The following is a 16721-nucleotide window of genomic DNA, read 5'->3' as shown; positions in this document are numbered from 1 at the left end:
AGCTGTGGTTTAAAAAAAGCCCTGTAGGGCATCCAGCTGGCTCAGTGTAGAGCATGTGACTCTCTATCTCAGGGTTGTGAGTTTGAGCCCCACATTGGGGGTCAAGATAACAACAACAACAACAAAATAATAATTAGAAAAAAATAAAATAAAACCCCTGCAGGATCCGTCTGGAGAGCGCTGGGGAGGCAGGGATTTCTGTGTTTTGTTCGCAGCTGTGGCCCCAGCATGGAAGGATGGTGCCGGCACATGGCAGGCACTCACATATTTGCTGGATGAGTAAATAAATTTTGTTTTCTTTAACCTCAAAAACAGAAAGATCACTTTACTAGGTTCCTGGGAGAATAAATGAGATCTGCAGGCAGGCACAGGCTCTTGATGGCTACTTGTCAAGGATTTCTGTACCAGGGACGAGAGGGGCTCTGAGACCACATTCCCATGCTTGCTTCTATTGTATATATTAGGCTGCATCACAATTGTCCCTTTTGTTTCCCGTGTTAGACTGTCAGCTCCCTGAAGGCAAGAACAAACCATCCTCACTCCGGGGGTTTGCGCAGACACACGGCAGATTAGAGGCCCCAAAGGATGTCGGAGAAGGGCAACCATCACTCATCGAATCCGGCCCCTCGGCCCCTCTGTTTCCTACAGTCCGCAAGCAGAGAAGCCTGCTGCTTCTTAGTTGCTCCGTAACCACACGCATCTTTGCTCAACTAACCAACAGTTGAGAACACGATCGGCAGCTGACTGGCTCCTCCCCACAGGAGCCACCTCATGACAAGTCAGGCCCAGGGGCTCTGCTCCCTGCAGGCCTTCTGCTGCCCCTCCCCGGTGCTGGCTTCCTGTTCAACACGTGCAGAGTAACTCAGACGGGTCAAGAGGATCACGTACCCACTTCTGGACCCACCATTGAGCTTCCATGCGGCCCGCCGGCCAGGAAGAGGGCTGGACAGTGTCCAGGTCGAGGCTAAGGAGGCAGCCCCGTCCATCTGGGTGGATGTGAGGGGTGCTGGCCAATTGCAGTTCTTCTGAGCAAAGAATGTAAAACCGCCAAGTATTATTTCATCTTTCACTCATTTAACTGGCATTTTGGGCGACGAAGAGTGCTGGCCATTGCAGGGACACCTGGCACTGTCCTTTCAGTGGCCAGATGCCTGGTTTGCTTGGATCCTGGATGCTCTGCCTACACGACAGCCCTTTTCCCCCTCAGGCGCACCCCAGCACAGACAGAGTGACAGGGTCCTCCAGCTCTGGAAGTAGGAGGAGGCTTCCTGTTTCACAAATAAGGAGTTCTGGTTCAAAGCTATCGAGGCCACTCCCGGCTCATGAGGAGTCTGCATGGTCTGTGGCTCCACGTGGCCCGCCGGACTCTGGAGATCTCTGGGTCTTCTTACTGAGTCACCCCCACCGCCACCCCATGGTCTCCCCAGCTCCTGCGGTATCACCCCCTCCAGTTTCTCCTGTCACCTCCCACCCTCCCTGGGCCACACCACCTGCCGCTTTACTAGTATCCACGTGTGGACAGTTGCTGCACTGGCGAGGTCCAGCTCCGAGCACTCGTGGGAGCCCGACTCCAGAAGCCTGTCCACGTCGGGTGTCTCTGCCGGCCTCCTAGATTCCACACTGAGCGCGGCCCCTTCCCCTGCTTTCCTCTCGGGCCTTTCTCTCCATGCACGGCACCCTTAGCCATGGCTCCGACGCCTCTGAGCCGCCACCCCCACACCCCCCATCCTGGTAGCTGTCGGTCCCAGCACCTGTGGCCTCTGGCCTAGGCCCACCTTCCCCTCCAGCAGGCGTCCTCTGCGGGTAGCCTACCATCTCTCCAACGGCAGTCTCCCCCCTCCCCCCACCCCATGCGTGACTCTTACCCAGATACCACCTCCCAGGGACACGGCTCTACTGCACCTGGATCTGACCTCAACCCCATCCTGCTCTCGCGGCCATAGCAGCCAAGGCCGGGCATGTGCCGATCCCTTCCCGTGACACTGGGCTCCTCCAGGGCTGGGCCGGGTCATGCCAGTCACCTTTCCGTGTAGTGCCTGGTGTGAAGCACGCTGTTCAAGTGGGGGCCGTGGACTCCGTAACAGCAGCGCTGGTACGGCCGTTAGAGGCACCACGGCCACCGTGAGGTCGACCTGGGAGCTGCCTGAGCTACAGGGTGCGCTCTAGCGAGGCCTTCTGCTGCCACGGCGTCCCCTCCCCGCTGCCCCTGCCGCGAGCCTCTGTGCTCCACGGCCCACCAGCCTTCCCGGGTCTCTGCTCCGCAGCTGCTAGCTCCTTCCAGCCGCCTGCTGCAGCCTAGACCGTGTCTGTGGGCTGCAGAACCAGGGCCCTTAGGTCTCACCGGCTTTGACGCACAACTGGGTAGCCCACGGGCACCATCTCCGGAAGGGGAGAGAAACCCTGAGGACTTCAGTGGGGTCTCCCTGCCCGGCCTCCCACGGGCACCTCAGCCTCTTCTGAGCAGCCACGGCAAGGCACCGGAGCAGAGAGGCAAGTGACCAAGTGACACCACTCGCCTGTTCTCTTCTGTCCCAGACTGGGTCCAGATGGGACAGCTGCCTACCAGGCCCTCCAGGTCCATGCTCGTCAAACTCGACTCTGCCACAGTTCCCCCTAGCACTTCCCCTGGGACACAATTAAGGGCACACTTTCTGGCCTGCTCCTGCTTCGACGTGAAAGAGAAAAACAGGAAAGGATTATGTTGCGAAGTCGGGACTACTGGTCCGTGTTTCTGGGAAGCAGAGCACCAGAAGGAAAGGGGGAGCCCGACCTGATCATCTGAAATCTGGCAACAACATAGGGTGCCCCAACCCCATGTGAGGACTGGCGGAACAGAAGCCATCACCCTCCGGGAACACCGACCCCAGCTGCCCGACGGGACTGCTCCCCATGCTCTCCGTCAGGCCGAAGCAAGGACTGCGACAGGGGACGAGTCACATGGCTCCAGTTCCACACACGTCTCTGTTTTATTATGGCAAAGGTGAAAACACCACCTTCCCCACAACGGCAACCGGTAACATTTATCCCAAAAATAACTCAGTACAAAACAGGGCTGCTTCAGAATTTAAAAAAAAAAAAAAAAAAAAAAGGAAAAGAAAAAAAAACCTTTACATGAGTTTTTAAATCCTATTTTAAAACATAAAACAAACAAATCCATCATTGGCTGCACAGCCCCAGTCCACCGCCCCCTCCCAGCAGGGAGCACGGAGGAGACATCTGGGTCCTGCTCCGCTCGAGGATCTGCCGTGCTCTTTAACTGGTGTCCATCTGAAACACAAGCAATTCACCCTCAACAGGGGGCCCCACGCGTCCAGTCCGCCCCCCAGCCGCCGCCGCCCCTCGCCTGGGACTTACTCTCGCGTTATAAGCGTCCAGCTGGGCATCCAGCTCCTCTGCAGAAAGCTGCTGCTTTGAACTCCTGCCAGTGCCTCTGCCTCGGCCCCGGCTTCCTCCGCGAGCGCCTCTCCGAGTGCCACCGCCGCCAAAACCTCCGGAGCCACGGCTTCTAGCCATCCCGCCTCTGTTTACACTGGCAAGGAAGAGGGGACTCACTCCCGGACCGCGGAAAGGCCTGCAGGCTGAGCGCCCCCAGGCCGCAGGCCCCCACGCGCCCGCGGCCCCGAGCTCACCTCTGCGCAGGTCTCCGCTGCGTGTCAATCTGTGACGTGACGAGCTGGATGTTCATGGGACGGCCTGCGGCAGAGAATACAAGAGGCGCCCCCGTTAGAGGGCTCAGAGACGCGCCGCGGGGGCACCGCAGCCCGGTCTCCATGCAAACACCGGAAAGGGGCTCCGTGTCTCCGACGCTCCCAAGAAGGGGAGCGGCCGAGCGATCCTGGTGGGAGAACGAGATGCTGCCAGTGACAACCCCACCGAAAACCTCCTCGCTCCTTCTCAGTCCAGGTTAGGTGGGTGTCTGGCCAGGTGTCCGGGGTGCTCATGGGTGGAAAGGTGTGGGTGGCCTGACGGAAGAAGAACCGGTACCTTTGTCTTTACGACTACAGCCCCGCACTCAGAGGTGTGCTATGGCGGTTCTGAGAAGGCTTCACAGAAGTGAGTCTTCCGGAAGGAGCTGAAGGAGGGGAGGGATGTAGCTTGCTGGATGGGGGTTCACAAGAGGTTGGTCCGGATGTGTGGGGCAGCGTGAGAAGTGGCAGAATGGAAGAGAGAGACAAAGGGGCGAATGCAAAGAGTCCTCAGCCACAGGGGTAAGCCATACTCCTGCACGGACAGCGGCCAGCCCCAGACTCCACAAACGAGACGCAGCCCCTCTATCATCCTGGCTCCAACCTCAGACGCACCATCCAGAGGGACCCCGTTGTACTGTTTCATAGCTTTCAGGGCGTCTGCCTTCCGTTCAAAGTGCACGTCAGCTGTCCCTAAACTGCGCCCGGAGCGGTCGTAGTGCACAGCCGCCTTCTTCAGAGTTCCGAATTCAGCAAAGAGCTCCTGGAGGCCGGAAAGAGCAGCTGTTAGCCAAGTGGCTTCCCTTCTGGTGGCCCAGGGCAGTCCCTGGGAGTGTGAGCTGCTTTGGGGTCACTTCCCTGGGAGGCAGACATGTATGGGGACAGGGCAGTGGTAGTGGAAACCGGGGGAAGGGAGGGGCAGATGGGACAGCAACTTCCCGGAGCAGCTGGGCCTGAGGGCTCCTGCCAGTGCGGGGACCTTACATCTGTACCAGTATGCAGGTAAAGGACCACAGAACCCACCAGTGAAGGGAACAAGATTAAGTCGCTATCTTCTTCAACAGAGGAAAACTGACAACACACCCAAGGACTGTACCAAGAAACAGCAAAGGCCAAGATCACAGAGCAAGGGATGCTATCCGACATATGGACCAGCTCACAGGGCCCGTTGATTCGGGAGCCCTGACCCAGCCCCTCCCCCAGGGCAGATTCTGGCTCACCTTTCCCTCTCCTCCTACTCAAGCCTGCCGCAAAGGCTGAAGTCAAGCGCTGCCATGGAAACTGCCCTGACCTCAGGCAGGCTGGGAGTTGGAGAGGGAACCCAGAGTGTGGGGCTACTCCGGCCGCAGGCACACAGCGGGAAGTGGAGTTCACCAAAAGCGGTTTCCAGTGGATGCCAGAAACCACCTTAAAAAAAGTGTTGAGACACCGTGAGTGCTCACCAGCCTTGCTCTGTCCTCCCACGGTAGTCAAACAAACAGCTGGGCTCCGGGAAATTGAACCCAGGAAGGCCCAGCACCCTGACCCAGCCATCTCTGGGACCGATCCCCAAGATGTCTTTACTTAATCAGAAAACAAGTATATGCCTTTGGAATTCAAACAAAAAACCAAAAGAACAAAAACAAAAACAACCCCCCCAAAAAACAGAAAACAAAACAAAAAACCAAAACAAAACAACAACAAAAAAAGAAAACAAGGAAGAAAAGAAGCTTCAACCAAAGTTGAGTTTGGGAATCATGCCACTAAAAATACCAGGGGAAAAACAAGGCACGAGTTCCGTTAAGACACGGATCTTGGTGCTCAAGGCAAGTGGAGCACGGAAGATGCCCAGCACCATCCTGCTTCTGTGCTTTGCCTTTAGGTTTCTACAGAAAAAGATCTTTCTCCTCCCAACAAATTATTAAAACAAATACAAAATAAACAAAACGAACATGCCAGGGGAGTCAATAACACAGGGAACACTCACATTAGGCCCGTCTTTCCCACCAAGAACTGAAAGCTCCGGCAGAGGGTTTTCATTTACAGAACACATCTTAGGGAGAGCAGCAGCTCCTCACGCTATGCTGGGGGCCTGTCTTCCAGCACACTGACCTACTTGTCGGACTTTCAACTGTAGTATGACCTCTGCTTAGCATTCCTGCACCCCTTAGAGGGGACAGTGGCTAGCCCTTGGGTGCCGGGGAGGGCTCACTGTCCTAAGGTGGGAGGGGATTCAAGTCCGCATCCCAAACAGGACCAACTGGTGAGGGTAAACTGCTCACCAAGAAACTCCCGGCCCTTACCTGAATATCAGCGTCGGACACTCCAAAATCCAGATTTGACACCAGCAGTTTCCCACCAGTCTCGACGCCTGCGCCACCCCCAAATCCACTGTCGAAAAGGTCATGTTGCCACTTGTCAGGAAGTTGTTTCGGCTGGAGGAGAAAGAAAACACAAGAACAGACGCAGACCCATGAGTGTCTCTTCAGGACTCTCCCTCGCCCTCACAGACAGGACAACACACTCTCCCCGCCGGGCCGGGAGGGAGACGCACAGAGACCGGTAGCTCTCCCCTTCCCGCCCACGCCGCGTCAGGCCGCAGCCGACCCAGCGGGACCCCAGGGTCCCGCAGCTCCTCCGTTCCCTCCAACCAACTTCCCGCTGCCCGGGCAGCCGCGCCCAACGTCCCCTCGGCCGCCGCCGCCACGAGGCCCGGCGACCAGCCGAGACAAAGGCCGGGAGGATCTCCGCCTCCCGGGCCCGGCCCGCGCGCAACCTCCCCGCCCGGCAGGCGCCCGCGCCCACCGGCCCAGGGCGGCCCGCCGTCCTCCCTGCCGCGCTCCGTCCCGCCGGCCCGCCTCCCAGCCGCGGCCCGCTGCCTCCACACTCACCCGGCTGTAGGGCGCCGGCCGGTTCCTGCCGCCGCCGCCCGCCGCGCCGCGGGCGATGGCCGGCCGGTTCCGGATGGGCCCGCCGCCTCGGTTCACTCGCGCGGCGGCCTGCGCTCCGCTGCCACGGCCGCCCTGGGAGCCGGCCCTGCCGCGGCCCCGGCCTCCGCCGCGGCCGCCTCGCTGGCTCCGGTTCAGCTTAATGATGTCGTCCAGAGACATGTCCATTTTGTCGGCCATGGCGGGCGCCGAATCGGCCTTGGCTCGAGCCCGCGCGTCAGCACGCCGGCGCGTCACTTCCGGGGCCGCGCAGTGTCTTCCGGTGCCGAGTCCTTGGGGAGGCCGAGGATTGGCTGCGAGTGGGTGGTGGGGGCGGGGCGACGCGTGCGCGCTAGGTAGCGAGTTCGGCGGGCGCTGCTGTAAGGTGCCGGGCAGTGGCCGCGGTCGTTTTTATACCTTCCCGCGCGGGCGCTGCCAACGGAAGGCGGGCGGGGCAGCGCGCGGTTAGGCCGACGGAGGTGCGAGAGCGCGGGGCGGAGCGCAGCCGTTAGGGCGGGACGGGCGCGCCGCCCCTCCCCCGCCCTTTCCCGCCTGCCTTCAACCCGCACTTCTCCCCCGCGCACCCACCCCGCGCCCCACTTTCTCCCCAAGCCGGAGCCACGCCCCCTCCCGCACCCTCTCTCCGAACCCGCGCCCCGCCCCCACCCTCTCCCCGCTCTCCCGCGCCTTCTTCCCATCCTCCCTCCCCCGCGTCCGCACCCCATCCCTTCCGCGCACTCCACCCTCTCCCCGCGCTCCTCGCTTTCCCCGCACCGCACCCCTATCCCGCATTTCACCCTCTCCCCGCGCCCTGGTCCCGCCCCGCACCCCCCTCCTCCGCACTCTTGACCGGTGGTGGCGGCACCGACCAAAGCTCTCGCTGACAAGGGCCGCAGGCCGAGCGGTCTGGGTGGTTGTTCCCTGGTGTGAACTCGTAGTCAGCTGGGTTGGGGGCTCTTGTCAACTCTAGGTTAGTATATTCCTTTGAAAAGCACCGTTTGGTTCGTTTTTGCAATTGGTGGAAGCCCGTGCCCCCTTTTGTGGACGCCGGGCGACCGTGCAACTTTTGTAGATACCCTGAATGTGTAAGGAGCCTAGCTCTTGGGGCGCTCTGTCCTCCCAGGGCACCGGGGCCCTGCCCCTGCCGGCCTTGCTGACAAATGTGTGCGTCCGTCCGGATTTCTCAGAGCTCTGGCAGCAGCTCCAGCCCCGAGCTGACCCTCGGGCTCGGAGCGGCTCCCCTTGGGTGCCTAGATGCTGTGGCTGTGCAGACTAAGTATAGCCAGGTGATCTCTTCCCCTCCACCTGTAGGCTCTGCGGCCATGAAGGTGAAGATTAAGTGCTGGAATGGTGTGGCCACTTGGCTCTGGGTGGCCAACGACGAGAACTGTGGCATCTGCCGGATGGCCTTTAATGGCTGCTGCCCGGACTGTGAGTGTCCCCTGTATTCCCTCCCTCTTGAGCTTTGCCTGCTGGCCTGGCCATGGCATCTCCCCAGAAATACTGCACAAAGTCATTGGGTTTTGGTGTCCCTTTCCTCAAGAAAAGTTGACAGAAAAAAGCCAGGTGTTTGGGCCCACGTTTGTATAAAGAGCTCATCAAAAGTTTTATAAGAAAAAGTGGTGTTGTCTCTTATTGTGGTCAGACTTCGCTGTGAAGTCCGTGGGGCGGAGAGATATTTAGAACTCTGTGTTTGGAGATTCTCGAGAGAACAACATCCAGAATATTGTAGGGGTACCCCTCCCTTCACCCAGCACACAGATAAGGGACCTTTCCATCTTTGCTTCATGGTTTTCAAGTGTCTTCCAGTAACCTCGAACTAGGACGCCTGGTTCCACCTCAGTCGAGTCTCTGAACGTAACTCCGACCTTTCACGGGCAGGGCTGTCACCTCATACATGACGCGATGATGAGTCCTTTGGGTCACCCCCATTCCTAGTCCTTGCTCAGATTTTTCCGGGTGTCCGTAGGTGTCTCTTTGCTGTGTGATGTGAGCAGGACCCACGACTGCTTGCTTTGCTCTGCCCTGGCAGTTCGGTATTAATACAGAACAAGCCCTTCCGCCTCTCTCTCAACTTTCTCAAGGCATCTGACCTTTTAGCAAGGTTGGTGGGTTGTCTCACAGAGATCCCCCCAGGTTTGATCAGATTTCTTCTTTGTGGTGGTTTTTGATTCATCTTTGTTCCCAGTATGCTCTGTGAAGTAGAAACGCTTTGAGTATATTTTTAAGTCAAAAACAGGTCTTTGCACCAGTGAATTTTGTTTTTAGCCAAACCCGAGTGAACTTAAACAGAAGCAAATTGACCCTTGAAGGAACAGGGGCAATCCCAAGAGGAACATGGGACGTAGGGAGTGCTGAGGGGACCCTCTGTCCCGTGAGTGACCAGGACTTTTTTGTGGGGTCAGGTGAGTGCCCAGAATAATAATTGGGTTTTTACTTCTTACAGTGAAATTGAAATTATTGAATTTTAGTGCAAATACTATTTTATTCTAAGTTTAAGCTTTTAAGATTTATATTTATTTATTTGTTTGATGGAGCGCACAAACGGGGTGGGGGCAGAGGGAGAAGCAGACTCCCTGCCGAGCCGGGAGCCCGACGTGGGGCTCCATCCCAGGACCCTGGCATCATGACCTGAGCCGAAGGCAGACGCTTCACCGATTGAGCCACCCAGGCGCCCAATATTCTAGGCTTAATCTTTACATTTGCTTTGGCTGAAAGGAGATCTCCTCTCTCAGGACTTCATCCATCCTGATTTACTCAGATCGGATGTAATCTTAGAAGATCACTGACTGGTTCTAGTTGGTTACGTTTTACTTAGTAGTAGTGCTCAAGATCTGGGTTTATTGAATCTGCTTTAAGTCACACTTAAATGCATCCTTAGGGACACAGCCACGGCTGTGGGCGCCTGGAGGGGCACATACTTGCAGCTTGAGCAACAGATTGTTACCTTCTGTAAGGAGAAGTGCTGGAGAGCCCTGCCCTGGCCGTGGGAAGGGAGCAGTGTGGTGGAGAGGGCCGGGCGCCCGGCTGCTGGCGCTGCGGCTGGGCCTGTGGCTGGCACCCGCGTTTGCCGGTGTGCTCGGTTCTGTGGAAGGGGACCTGCCGGCTACAGGGTAGGAGATGCGAGCCTGGTGTTCAGACCCGAGGTCACGTTTGAGAGCCAGTCGTAATGTGCAAAGTGTGTGACAAGCCTAGGTGCTCTTCACACGGATGAAGTGACACCGGGTTTCTCTTGCTAAAGCTGACTCTTGGGACCAACCCAGAGTGAGGCTGTAATCAGCCCAGCCCCAGAGGGCTTTGGGAGTCAGTGTCTTCCTGAGAGGTGTTTTCATTACAAAGGGTTTCCATCCAGACACAACAAGCGCTTGGCTGAGTCACTGTCCCTGCTTCTGTGCTCATCACAGCCTGGGGGGGGGGGGGGGGCGGCTCCCTGCAGGTGATGTTACTAGATGTGCTCCTTTGTCCTAATAAGCCTGGCCCCTCTGAGGCCATGTGGCCTGGGTACTCCACCGTCAGTGGGCCACCAGGGTATCCTCTCTTTGCAGGGGACTCATTCCAAGCTGAGTTCTGCTGGGCTCAGGAAGGCCCTGGGGGCTTGGGGGGATGTAATCTCAGGTGTCCGCACCGAGTGGGCTCTCCTGACATAGGGTCCCCCACTTCCCCCCTCCCCCAGTGGCTGGGGAAGAAAAGTGAGTACAATAATTCTGTATTTGCCAAGTACATAATTTTCTGGTTGTTTTGTCATCAAAGTTTCAGAAAAGCAGTGATGTTTTATTACAAAAAGGATTTTTTAAAAGTTCAAAAAACACCACCCGAACAAGTGAATAAAAAGACGTAGTGGTGGCTGTTGTGACCTGGTGGGATTCAGGCACCCCCGCGGGGCGGGGGCTGCTCAGGGACTGGGGAGCTGCACGCTTTCAGTAGACGTGGAAGGACACTGAAGAGCCCACGCGTGTTCCTGACCTGGCGCCCACACAAGCCACGCAGAAGTGGCAGGTGCCTTGGTGCACCAGGTGCCCGGGCCTCCTGTCCGGCAGAGCAGTGACGTGGAGGTTGCCGAGCGCGGTGAGGTTGGCCGAGAGCCCCGCAAGGTTCCCGGCCCCTCCGTCAGCGAGGAGCAGGTGCCGAGTGGGAGCACGGCGTTGTCTGTGGTGTTACTTAGCAGGATCGTGCAGCCTGTGTTTGGTGTCGAGGAACGGTGGTGGGCACGGGGGTCTAAAGGCAGTCTCTGTCCTGGGATGAGCTCCCAACTTGCAACTGGACGTGTGTTGACATAGAGCTGCTGCCAGGACGAGGTGTCCTGTCTGTCCCGGCCCTGGCTTGTCTATCTGGTCCTTGTGTTTGTGCATCAGAGACATCTGGGTACAGCTGTTCGTGTAGAGGACCCCCGGGTCAGCGATGGGGGGATGGCACCCTGAGGAGGGGTGGAGGCAGCAAGCCACGGCACCTCAGTGCCCACGGGGACCCTGACACTTGGCCTGAGGGAGGTCATTGTGCTCTGTTGGCATTAGCTGTTTGGTGGGATTTTCTTACTTCTCGGGAATCAGAGGAAATCAGAGACCCCTTTTTCTTCTGATGACAGGCAGTGTGGCGGTCTCCCCGTACCCATCCATAGAAGTAGCATTTCCATGCATGTGGAGTGGAGTGCTAGCAGCATGTGCCCTGGGACCTGGACGTGGGGCCCTTTCAGGCCAGAGATGAAAAAGAGGTGGGAGGTAGCAGCATGCTTACTCCCGGCTGCTGACAGGTGGGGTCATAACCACCACTCCCCGTACCTGCCGCCTAGGAGAGAAACCTCAGTCCCAAGGCCCCGGCTCTCCTATGCTTGATCAGAAGAAATACTTCCCTGTTCAGATGGATGGCTCTTTGGTGGCGGGGGCAGGGGGGTGTCCCTAGGTAGATTCGTGCTGTAACGGTGGTATCCCAGGTGAAGTGGCAGAGCTGTGGTGTGTCTGTAGACGGGCCCAGACCCTGGGAGGCAGGGCCTGTGGGCTAGGCCAGAGCCCTCCCAGCAACCGAGCACCCCCTCGCAGGGGAGGGCAGAGCGAGGGCCACCATTGCAGGCCTATGCATATGCGCTTGCGTGCACGCACGTGTATGTGTGTGCCTGGGCGTGTGTGTGTGTGCATGCGCGGGCATGTGTGTGAGTGTGCGTGCGCTTGCATGCATCCGCGTGTGTGCGTGTGGGTGTGCACGTGCGCGCATGCATCCGTGTGGGTGTGCGTGTGGGTGTGCACGTGCGCGCATGCATCCGTGTGGGTGTGCGTGCATGTGTGTGTGTGTGTGCGCGTGCGTGCATGCATCCGTGTGTGTGCGTGTGGGTGTGCACGTGCGCGCATGCATCCGTGTGGGTGTGCGTGCATGTGTGTGTGTGTGCGCGTGCGTGCATGCATCCGTGTGTGTGCGTGTGGGTGTGCACGTGCGCGCATGCATCCGTGTGGGTGTGCACGCGTGTGCATGCATCCGTGTGGGTGCGTGTGGGTGTGCACGTGCGCGCATGCATCCGTGTGGGTGTGCGTGCATGTGTGTGTGTGTGCGCGCGTGCGTGCATGCATCCGTGTGTGTGCGTGTGGGTGTGCACGTGCGCGCATGCATCCGTGTGGGTGTGCGTGCATGTGTGTGTGTGTGTGCGCGTGCGTGCATGCATCCGTGTGCGTGCGTGCGTGTGGGTGTGCACGTGTGTGCATGCATCCGTGTGTGTGCGTGTGGGTGTGCACGTGTGTGCATGCAGGTGTGCACGTGTGTGCATGCATCCGTGTGCGTGCGTGTGAGTGCGTGCGTGCATCCGTGTGCATGCGTGCGTGTGAGTGTGCATGCGTGCATCCACGTGTGTGTGCGTGTGTGGGTGGGTGTGCACGTGCGTGCATGCATCCGTGTGTGTGCGTGTGAGTGTGCGTGCGTGCATCCGTGTGCGTGCGTGGGTGTGAGTGTGCATGTGTGTGCGTGCACGCTGCACAGTGTGCTCGTGCTCCTGAGTTCTGTCTTTTCTGAAGCACAAGGTGTGAGAGGCTCTGGACAGGAACCCCCCGCCCCCGGGCCGCGGGGGGCTGGGGCAGGTGCCGGACATCCGGACATCCGCAGGTCCCTTGCTCTGTGTGACCGGCCTGGTGCTCTCGCCCCTCCCGCAGGCAAGGTGCCGGGCGACGACTGCCCCCTGGTGTGGGGCCAGTGCTCCCACTGCTTCCACATGCACTGCATCCTGAAGTGGCTGAACGCGCAGCAGGTGCAGCAGCACTGTCCCATGTGCCGCCAGGAGTGGAAGTTCAAGGAGTGAGGCGCCCAAGCCCCGGCCGCGGACTGGCCGGCCGCACTCTCCCCTGGCGACAGCCCCCTCTGGGCCGCGACAGGGTTGACACGAGGACTGGAGCTGCATTTGTTTTCCTTCAAATGGTGACGCTTTTATCCAATAAGTAGAACTCATTAAATTACCTGAACCTTGCTGGAGGCCTCTGGTTGCCTGTTTTCTTGGGCCCGGTGCGGCCTGGCAGTGCGTTGCTAGGAAAACTCGCGAGTAAACATCTCGGTGCGATGCCGCCAAGGCTCTGAGTCACAGCCCTGGGAGGAGAAGGAGCGCAGGATCAGCCAGAAGAGCCCGGGGCAAGAGTGACTGGCTTTGGGGGCTGGAAGGCCTGGTGGGGCACATACCCTGGGAGGTGCATGTTTGCCAGCAGGAGAAGCGAAGCGACAGTGGCACAAAGGCCTGGGGCCCGTCATCTCGCCTCTCACCTGCTCGAAGCTGGGGGCCGCCTCGCAGACGAGGCCGTGGGACTCTGATTCGGCGCTCCTGCTGCCGGTGGTCTCAGTCCCTTCTCCCTTGTTCCAGCTAGAGGCCAGCTTGAGCATCTGGGCTGTGACGTACCCAGTGTGGGCCACGTCAGGGACATCAGTGTCCCCAGGTATCTGAGGTCCTCTGCTTAGAGAAGAACAGCCCGTGGGAGGCTCCTTCGGACACCTCTGTTAGTCCACAGCTCCAGGTTGGGGGTGGCCCTGGGGGCCATGGTCCCAGCCCTGGGAGTCTGGGCTACTTCTGGACAGACCGCTGCAGGCGGCATGTCCCTGGGAGCTGCAAGGAGTCACTTGGCACTAGCGCTTTCCTCTCTGTTCCCAAGGGACACCCCTTGGGGGTCACTGCCCTGTGCCTCGCGGGTGGCTAGCTGTCGAGCACTCTGACACTGCTTGTCCTCAGCGCATGGCGGAGGGGGGGCAGACCAGGGAGTTCACTCAGGCTGGCCTCCTGGTCCGTCACTGCCGTGGCACTCTACTTCCTGTCTGGATGTTGTCCCCAGAGGGAAGGAAGCTTTGAGGACCACCACCCTTCCCCAAGCTGGAGGGCCTATGTCCCGTGTCCAGAAACCCAGCTGCCAGGGCGCCCGTGCCGGTGTCTGTCCGGGGGAGGACACGCCTAAAGGAAGACACGTTGTGACCAGGGTGTTTAGGGAGCACACTTCCCTGCCACTTGGACTCTTTGCACTGTGTTTCCTGGGCTCCAGCCTGCTGATTCCTGGGCCTGCTTGGCCTCAAGCTGGCCACGCACTTGACTACCAGGTCCTGTCCGCATCCAGCCCTCTGTCCCCTCCAGGAAGCTCGGGGCCCCTGCGAGGTCCTCTCAGGCCTGCGGAACCTCAGCCTGCTCTCCTCCCCCCCCCCCACAGGCTCACACCACCTGCCTTGGCAAACACTCCCCTGCTCCCCCCCCCCCCCCCCCCCCCCCCGCAGAGCTCCCCGATCTTCCTGCAGTGGGCTGCGCTGCTTGCCCTCCGGCCAGCTCTGTTTTCCCATTTGGCTGTGGCTTGAGTCAGGGACTGGGTCTGATTCATCTGTTGAACACAGGTGCTCCCGAGAGAAGGCCTGAGGCTCCCGAGGGCACCCACCCCAAGGGCCGAGCTGGGTGGGAGAGGCCTCTGGGTTCCTGTCAGCTGTCCCTTGGTGCCATTTCTAGAGGTCAGGCCTGGCCTTGCTGCCCTCCTCTTCCTAAAGGACCCCACCAGTAGTAGCCCTGTGAGTAGAAGCTTCCCCCATGGGTGTGAAACAACGTGGCCCCAGGCCCGCCCAGACTTTGATGTCCCCTCAAGAAGCCCTGGCCCTGGGGTCAGTTTCCCTTTAGGGCAGGAGAAAGCGTCCCCTGGGCACAGTCGTCTCTCCCCAGTCTCCTGAGCACTGAGCACCGAGGACCTCTGGGGGGTAACTGTTAGGGCTGGGACGCCCTGGGCTAGTTGGGGGCTCGGTGCTGCCGCGCTGGCCCGCTGCTCCCACTGAGGCCCTCTCCAGGCAGGACGACGGGCAGGGGGCGCGGCCCGGGCTCCCCTCCCCGAAGGAGCAGGCAGGGGCGGGGAGGGTGGGGGCGCTGGCCCCCGCGCGGGAGGCACGGCTTCTTGCTGCGGGCGGGGGGGCCCCGATGGCTGCTCTGCTCCCGCCCCCGCGCCCCGCGCCGCAGATATAAGGCGGCCGCCGCCGAGGCTCTGAGCCCCGCCGCCCGCCCGCCGCCCGCGTCCCCATGGCCCGGTCCGCGACGCTGGTGGCCGCCGCCCTGGCGCTGTGCCTGCTGCTGGCGCCGCCCGGCCTCGCGTGGTACAAGCCGGCGGCGGGGCCCAGCTCCTACTCCGTGGGCCGCGCGGCGGGGCTGCTGTCCGGCTTCCGCAGGTCCCCGCACGCGCGCCGCTCCGAGCCCCCCGGGAGCGCGGGACCCCCGGGCCGGGCGGGCGCCGTCGTCGAGCCGCGTCCCCGCCTGCGGAGCCTCGTGAGTGCGGCGGGCGGGGCCGGGGGGAGGGTGGCGGGGCGCGGGGTCGGGGCGCGGGGCGACCCCTCAGCCTCCTCCCGCCCCCAGGCCGCGTGTGTCAAGGACGTGTCCCCGAAGCTGCGGAGCTGCGAGCGACTCCCCGACGGCCGCGCCACCTTCCCGTGCCAGGCGGACGTGTTCCTGTCGCTCCGCGCGGCCGACTGTCGCGGCGCCTGAGCCCCGACCCCGGGACCCGACCTCGCCTGGCCCCCGCCGCCCACGCCCAGCGCCTCCCCCACCCCCGCGCCGATCGGCTCCCTGAATAAACGAGAAGCGCAGCTGGACTCCGAGTGGGGGTGGGCGGGGCGCGTAGAGGCTGCGGGGCGGGCAGGGACCGCCAGTCCCCGGAGCCCCTGTGCCCCCGGACACTCCCGAAACAGCCGGCACAGGGTCACCCCAACCCACCCACGCCGTCTGCCCTCCTGGGGCCCCCCAGCCCCCCGGGGCGGGCAGAGGTGGTCTCCTGTCTGGCTTCCGCGCCTGTCCACACCGCTCCGGGGGTCCCCAGGGTCATCCAGGCCAGTTCCATGTTTGCCCTTGGAGGGGCCCCTGACCGCCCCACCCCAGGAGGCCCTCCGGCTGGGAGAGTCCCACTCTGGCCCTGCCTTGCTCACGGGGTTTCCTGAGGACAAAGCTCTTCCTTACTGGGGGGGCCGCTCCTGGGGTCACTCCCTCTTGGGTGTCCCCCCAAACACCTCAAAGTCCCAGGCACAGGGCAGTGAATCCATCTGTGAAGGAGGGAGTGAGTAGGCCAGGCAGGGATGGGGGCGCGGGAGGCAGCCAGACACACGGCTCCGGCTCCGGCTCCGGGGTGACAGGGGGCTGCTCCCCGGCTGGGCACAGCCTCTCCTGAGGCCAGAGCTCTGCACTCACCTCTCCTCTGACCGCAGTGAAGAAGCAGGAGCTGCCCACAGCCATGAGTGCTGAGGCGCGGCCGTGAGGGACCATGGCTCGCCCGCAGTGGCCTCCCCTGCCCCACACTCAGGCTTAATTACCTACTTTGTCCGAGTCTGGGTTCATTCCTGCCCCCCCGCCCCGCTGAGGCTGACCTTGAGTTCCCTTCAGAGCATGAACTGGGGCCTCTGGCAGGGCTAGGTTCCAGAGGGCAGGAAGGCAAAATGAGGTCTGGAGCCTGTCTTGGGGGTGTCCCCCACCCCATGGGGAATGGCTGGCCAGCTGGGCCTCAGGGAGGCCAGGGGAGTTAGACCCACTGGCCCTCTACTCAGAGGCCATCAGGGGGATGCACAATCCCATTGCACCTGAGTGGACCTGTCTCCAGGGGCACTGACTTCCCAGACCCCCAGGCTCTGGGCCTCCTCCAGCCGTGTCCCAGCGGGCTCCCTGGCTGCTGCA

General features: G+C 60.8%; 3 protein-coding genes across 4 annotated transcripts; 2 read left to right on the top strand and 1 right to left on the bottom strand.

Moving 5' to 3' along the window:
* Positions 1 to 2942: 2942 nt before the first annotated feature.
* Positions 2943 to 6833, bottom strand: ALYREF (Aly/REF export factor). Its single transcript, XM_026483875.4, has 6 exons — positions 6557 to 6833; positions 5969 to 6100; positions 4302 to 4449; positions 3630 to 3693; positions 3355 to 3529; positions 2943 to 3267 (listed from the first exon to the last, which is right to left on the bottom strand). The coding sequence occupies exons 1-6, from the start codon at positions 6791 to 6793 to the stop codon at positions 3253 to 3255; spliced, it is 771 nt and encodes a 256-aa protein (XP_026339660.1). The 5' UTR covers positions 6794 to 6833; the 3' UTR covers positions 2943 to 3252.
* A 91-nt stretch (positions 6834 to 6924) lies between these two features.
* ANAPC11 (anaphase promoting complex subunit 11) lies at positions 6925 to 13031 on the top strand. 2 transcript variants are annotated; one of them, XM_026483877.4, is made up of 3 exons: positions 6925 to 7071; positions 7904 to 8023; positions 12721 to 13031. In XM_026483877.4, the coding sequence occupies exons 2-3, from the start codon at positions 7915 to 7917 to the stop codon at positions 12864 to 12866; spliced, it is 255 nt and encodes an 84-aa protein (XP_026339662.1). In that variant the 5' UTR covers positions 6925 to 7071; positions 7904 to 7914; the 3' UTR covers positions 12867 to 13031. The 2 variants fall into 2 exon arrangements, with proteins under 2 accessions (XP_026339662.1, XP_044234695.1); XM_044378760.2 differs by having other exon boundaries at positions 6937 to 6972.
* Positions 13032 to 15070: 2039 nt separating this feature from the next.
* Positions 15071 to 15732, top strand: NPB (neuropeptide B). The gene is made up of 2 exons (XM_026483874.4): positions 15071 to 15329; positions 15417 to 15732. The coding sequence occupies exons 1-2, from the start codon at positions 15087 to 15089 to the stop codon at positions 15543 to 15545; spliced, it is 372 nt and encodes a 123-aa protein (XP_026339659.1). The 5' UTR covers positions 15071 to 15086; the 3' UTR covers positions 15546 to 15732.
* The last annotated feature ends 989 nt before the right edge of the window (positions 15733 to 16721 follow it).

Source organism: Ursus arctos, unplaced genomic scaffold (genome assembly GCF_023065955.2).
Source record: "Ursus arctos isolate Adak ecotype North America unplaced genomic scaffold, UrsArc2.0 scaffold_24, whole genome shotgun sequence".
Taxonomy (NCBI): Eukaryota; Metazoa; Chordata; class Mammalia; order Carnivora; family Ursidae; genus Ursus; species Ursus arctos.
Note: the sequence above shows the minus strand (reverse complement) of the source record. Positions and strands in the feature narration are given on the sequence as shown.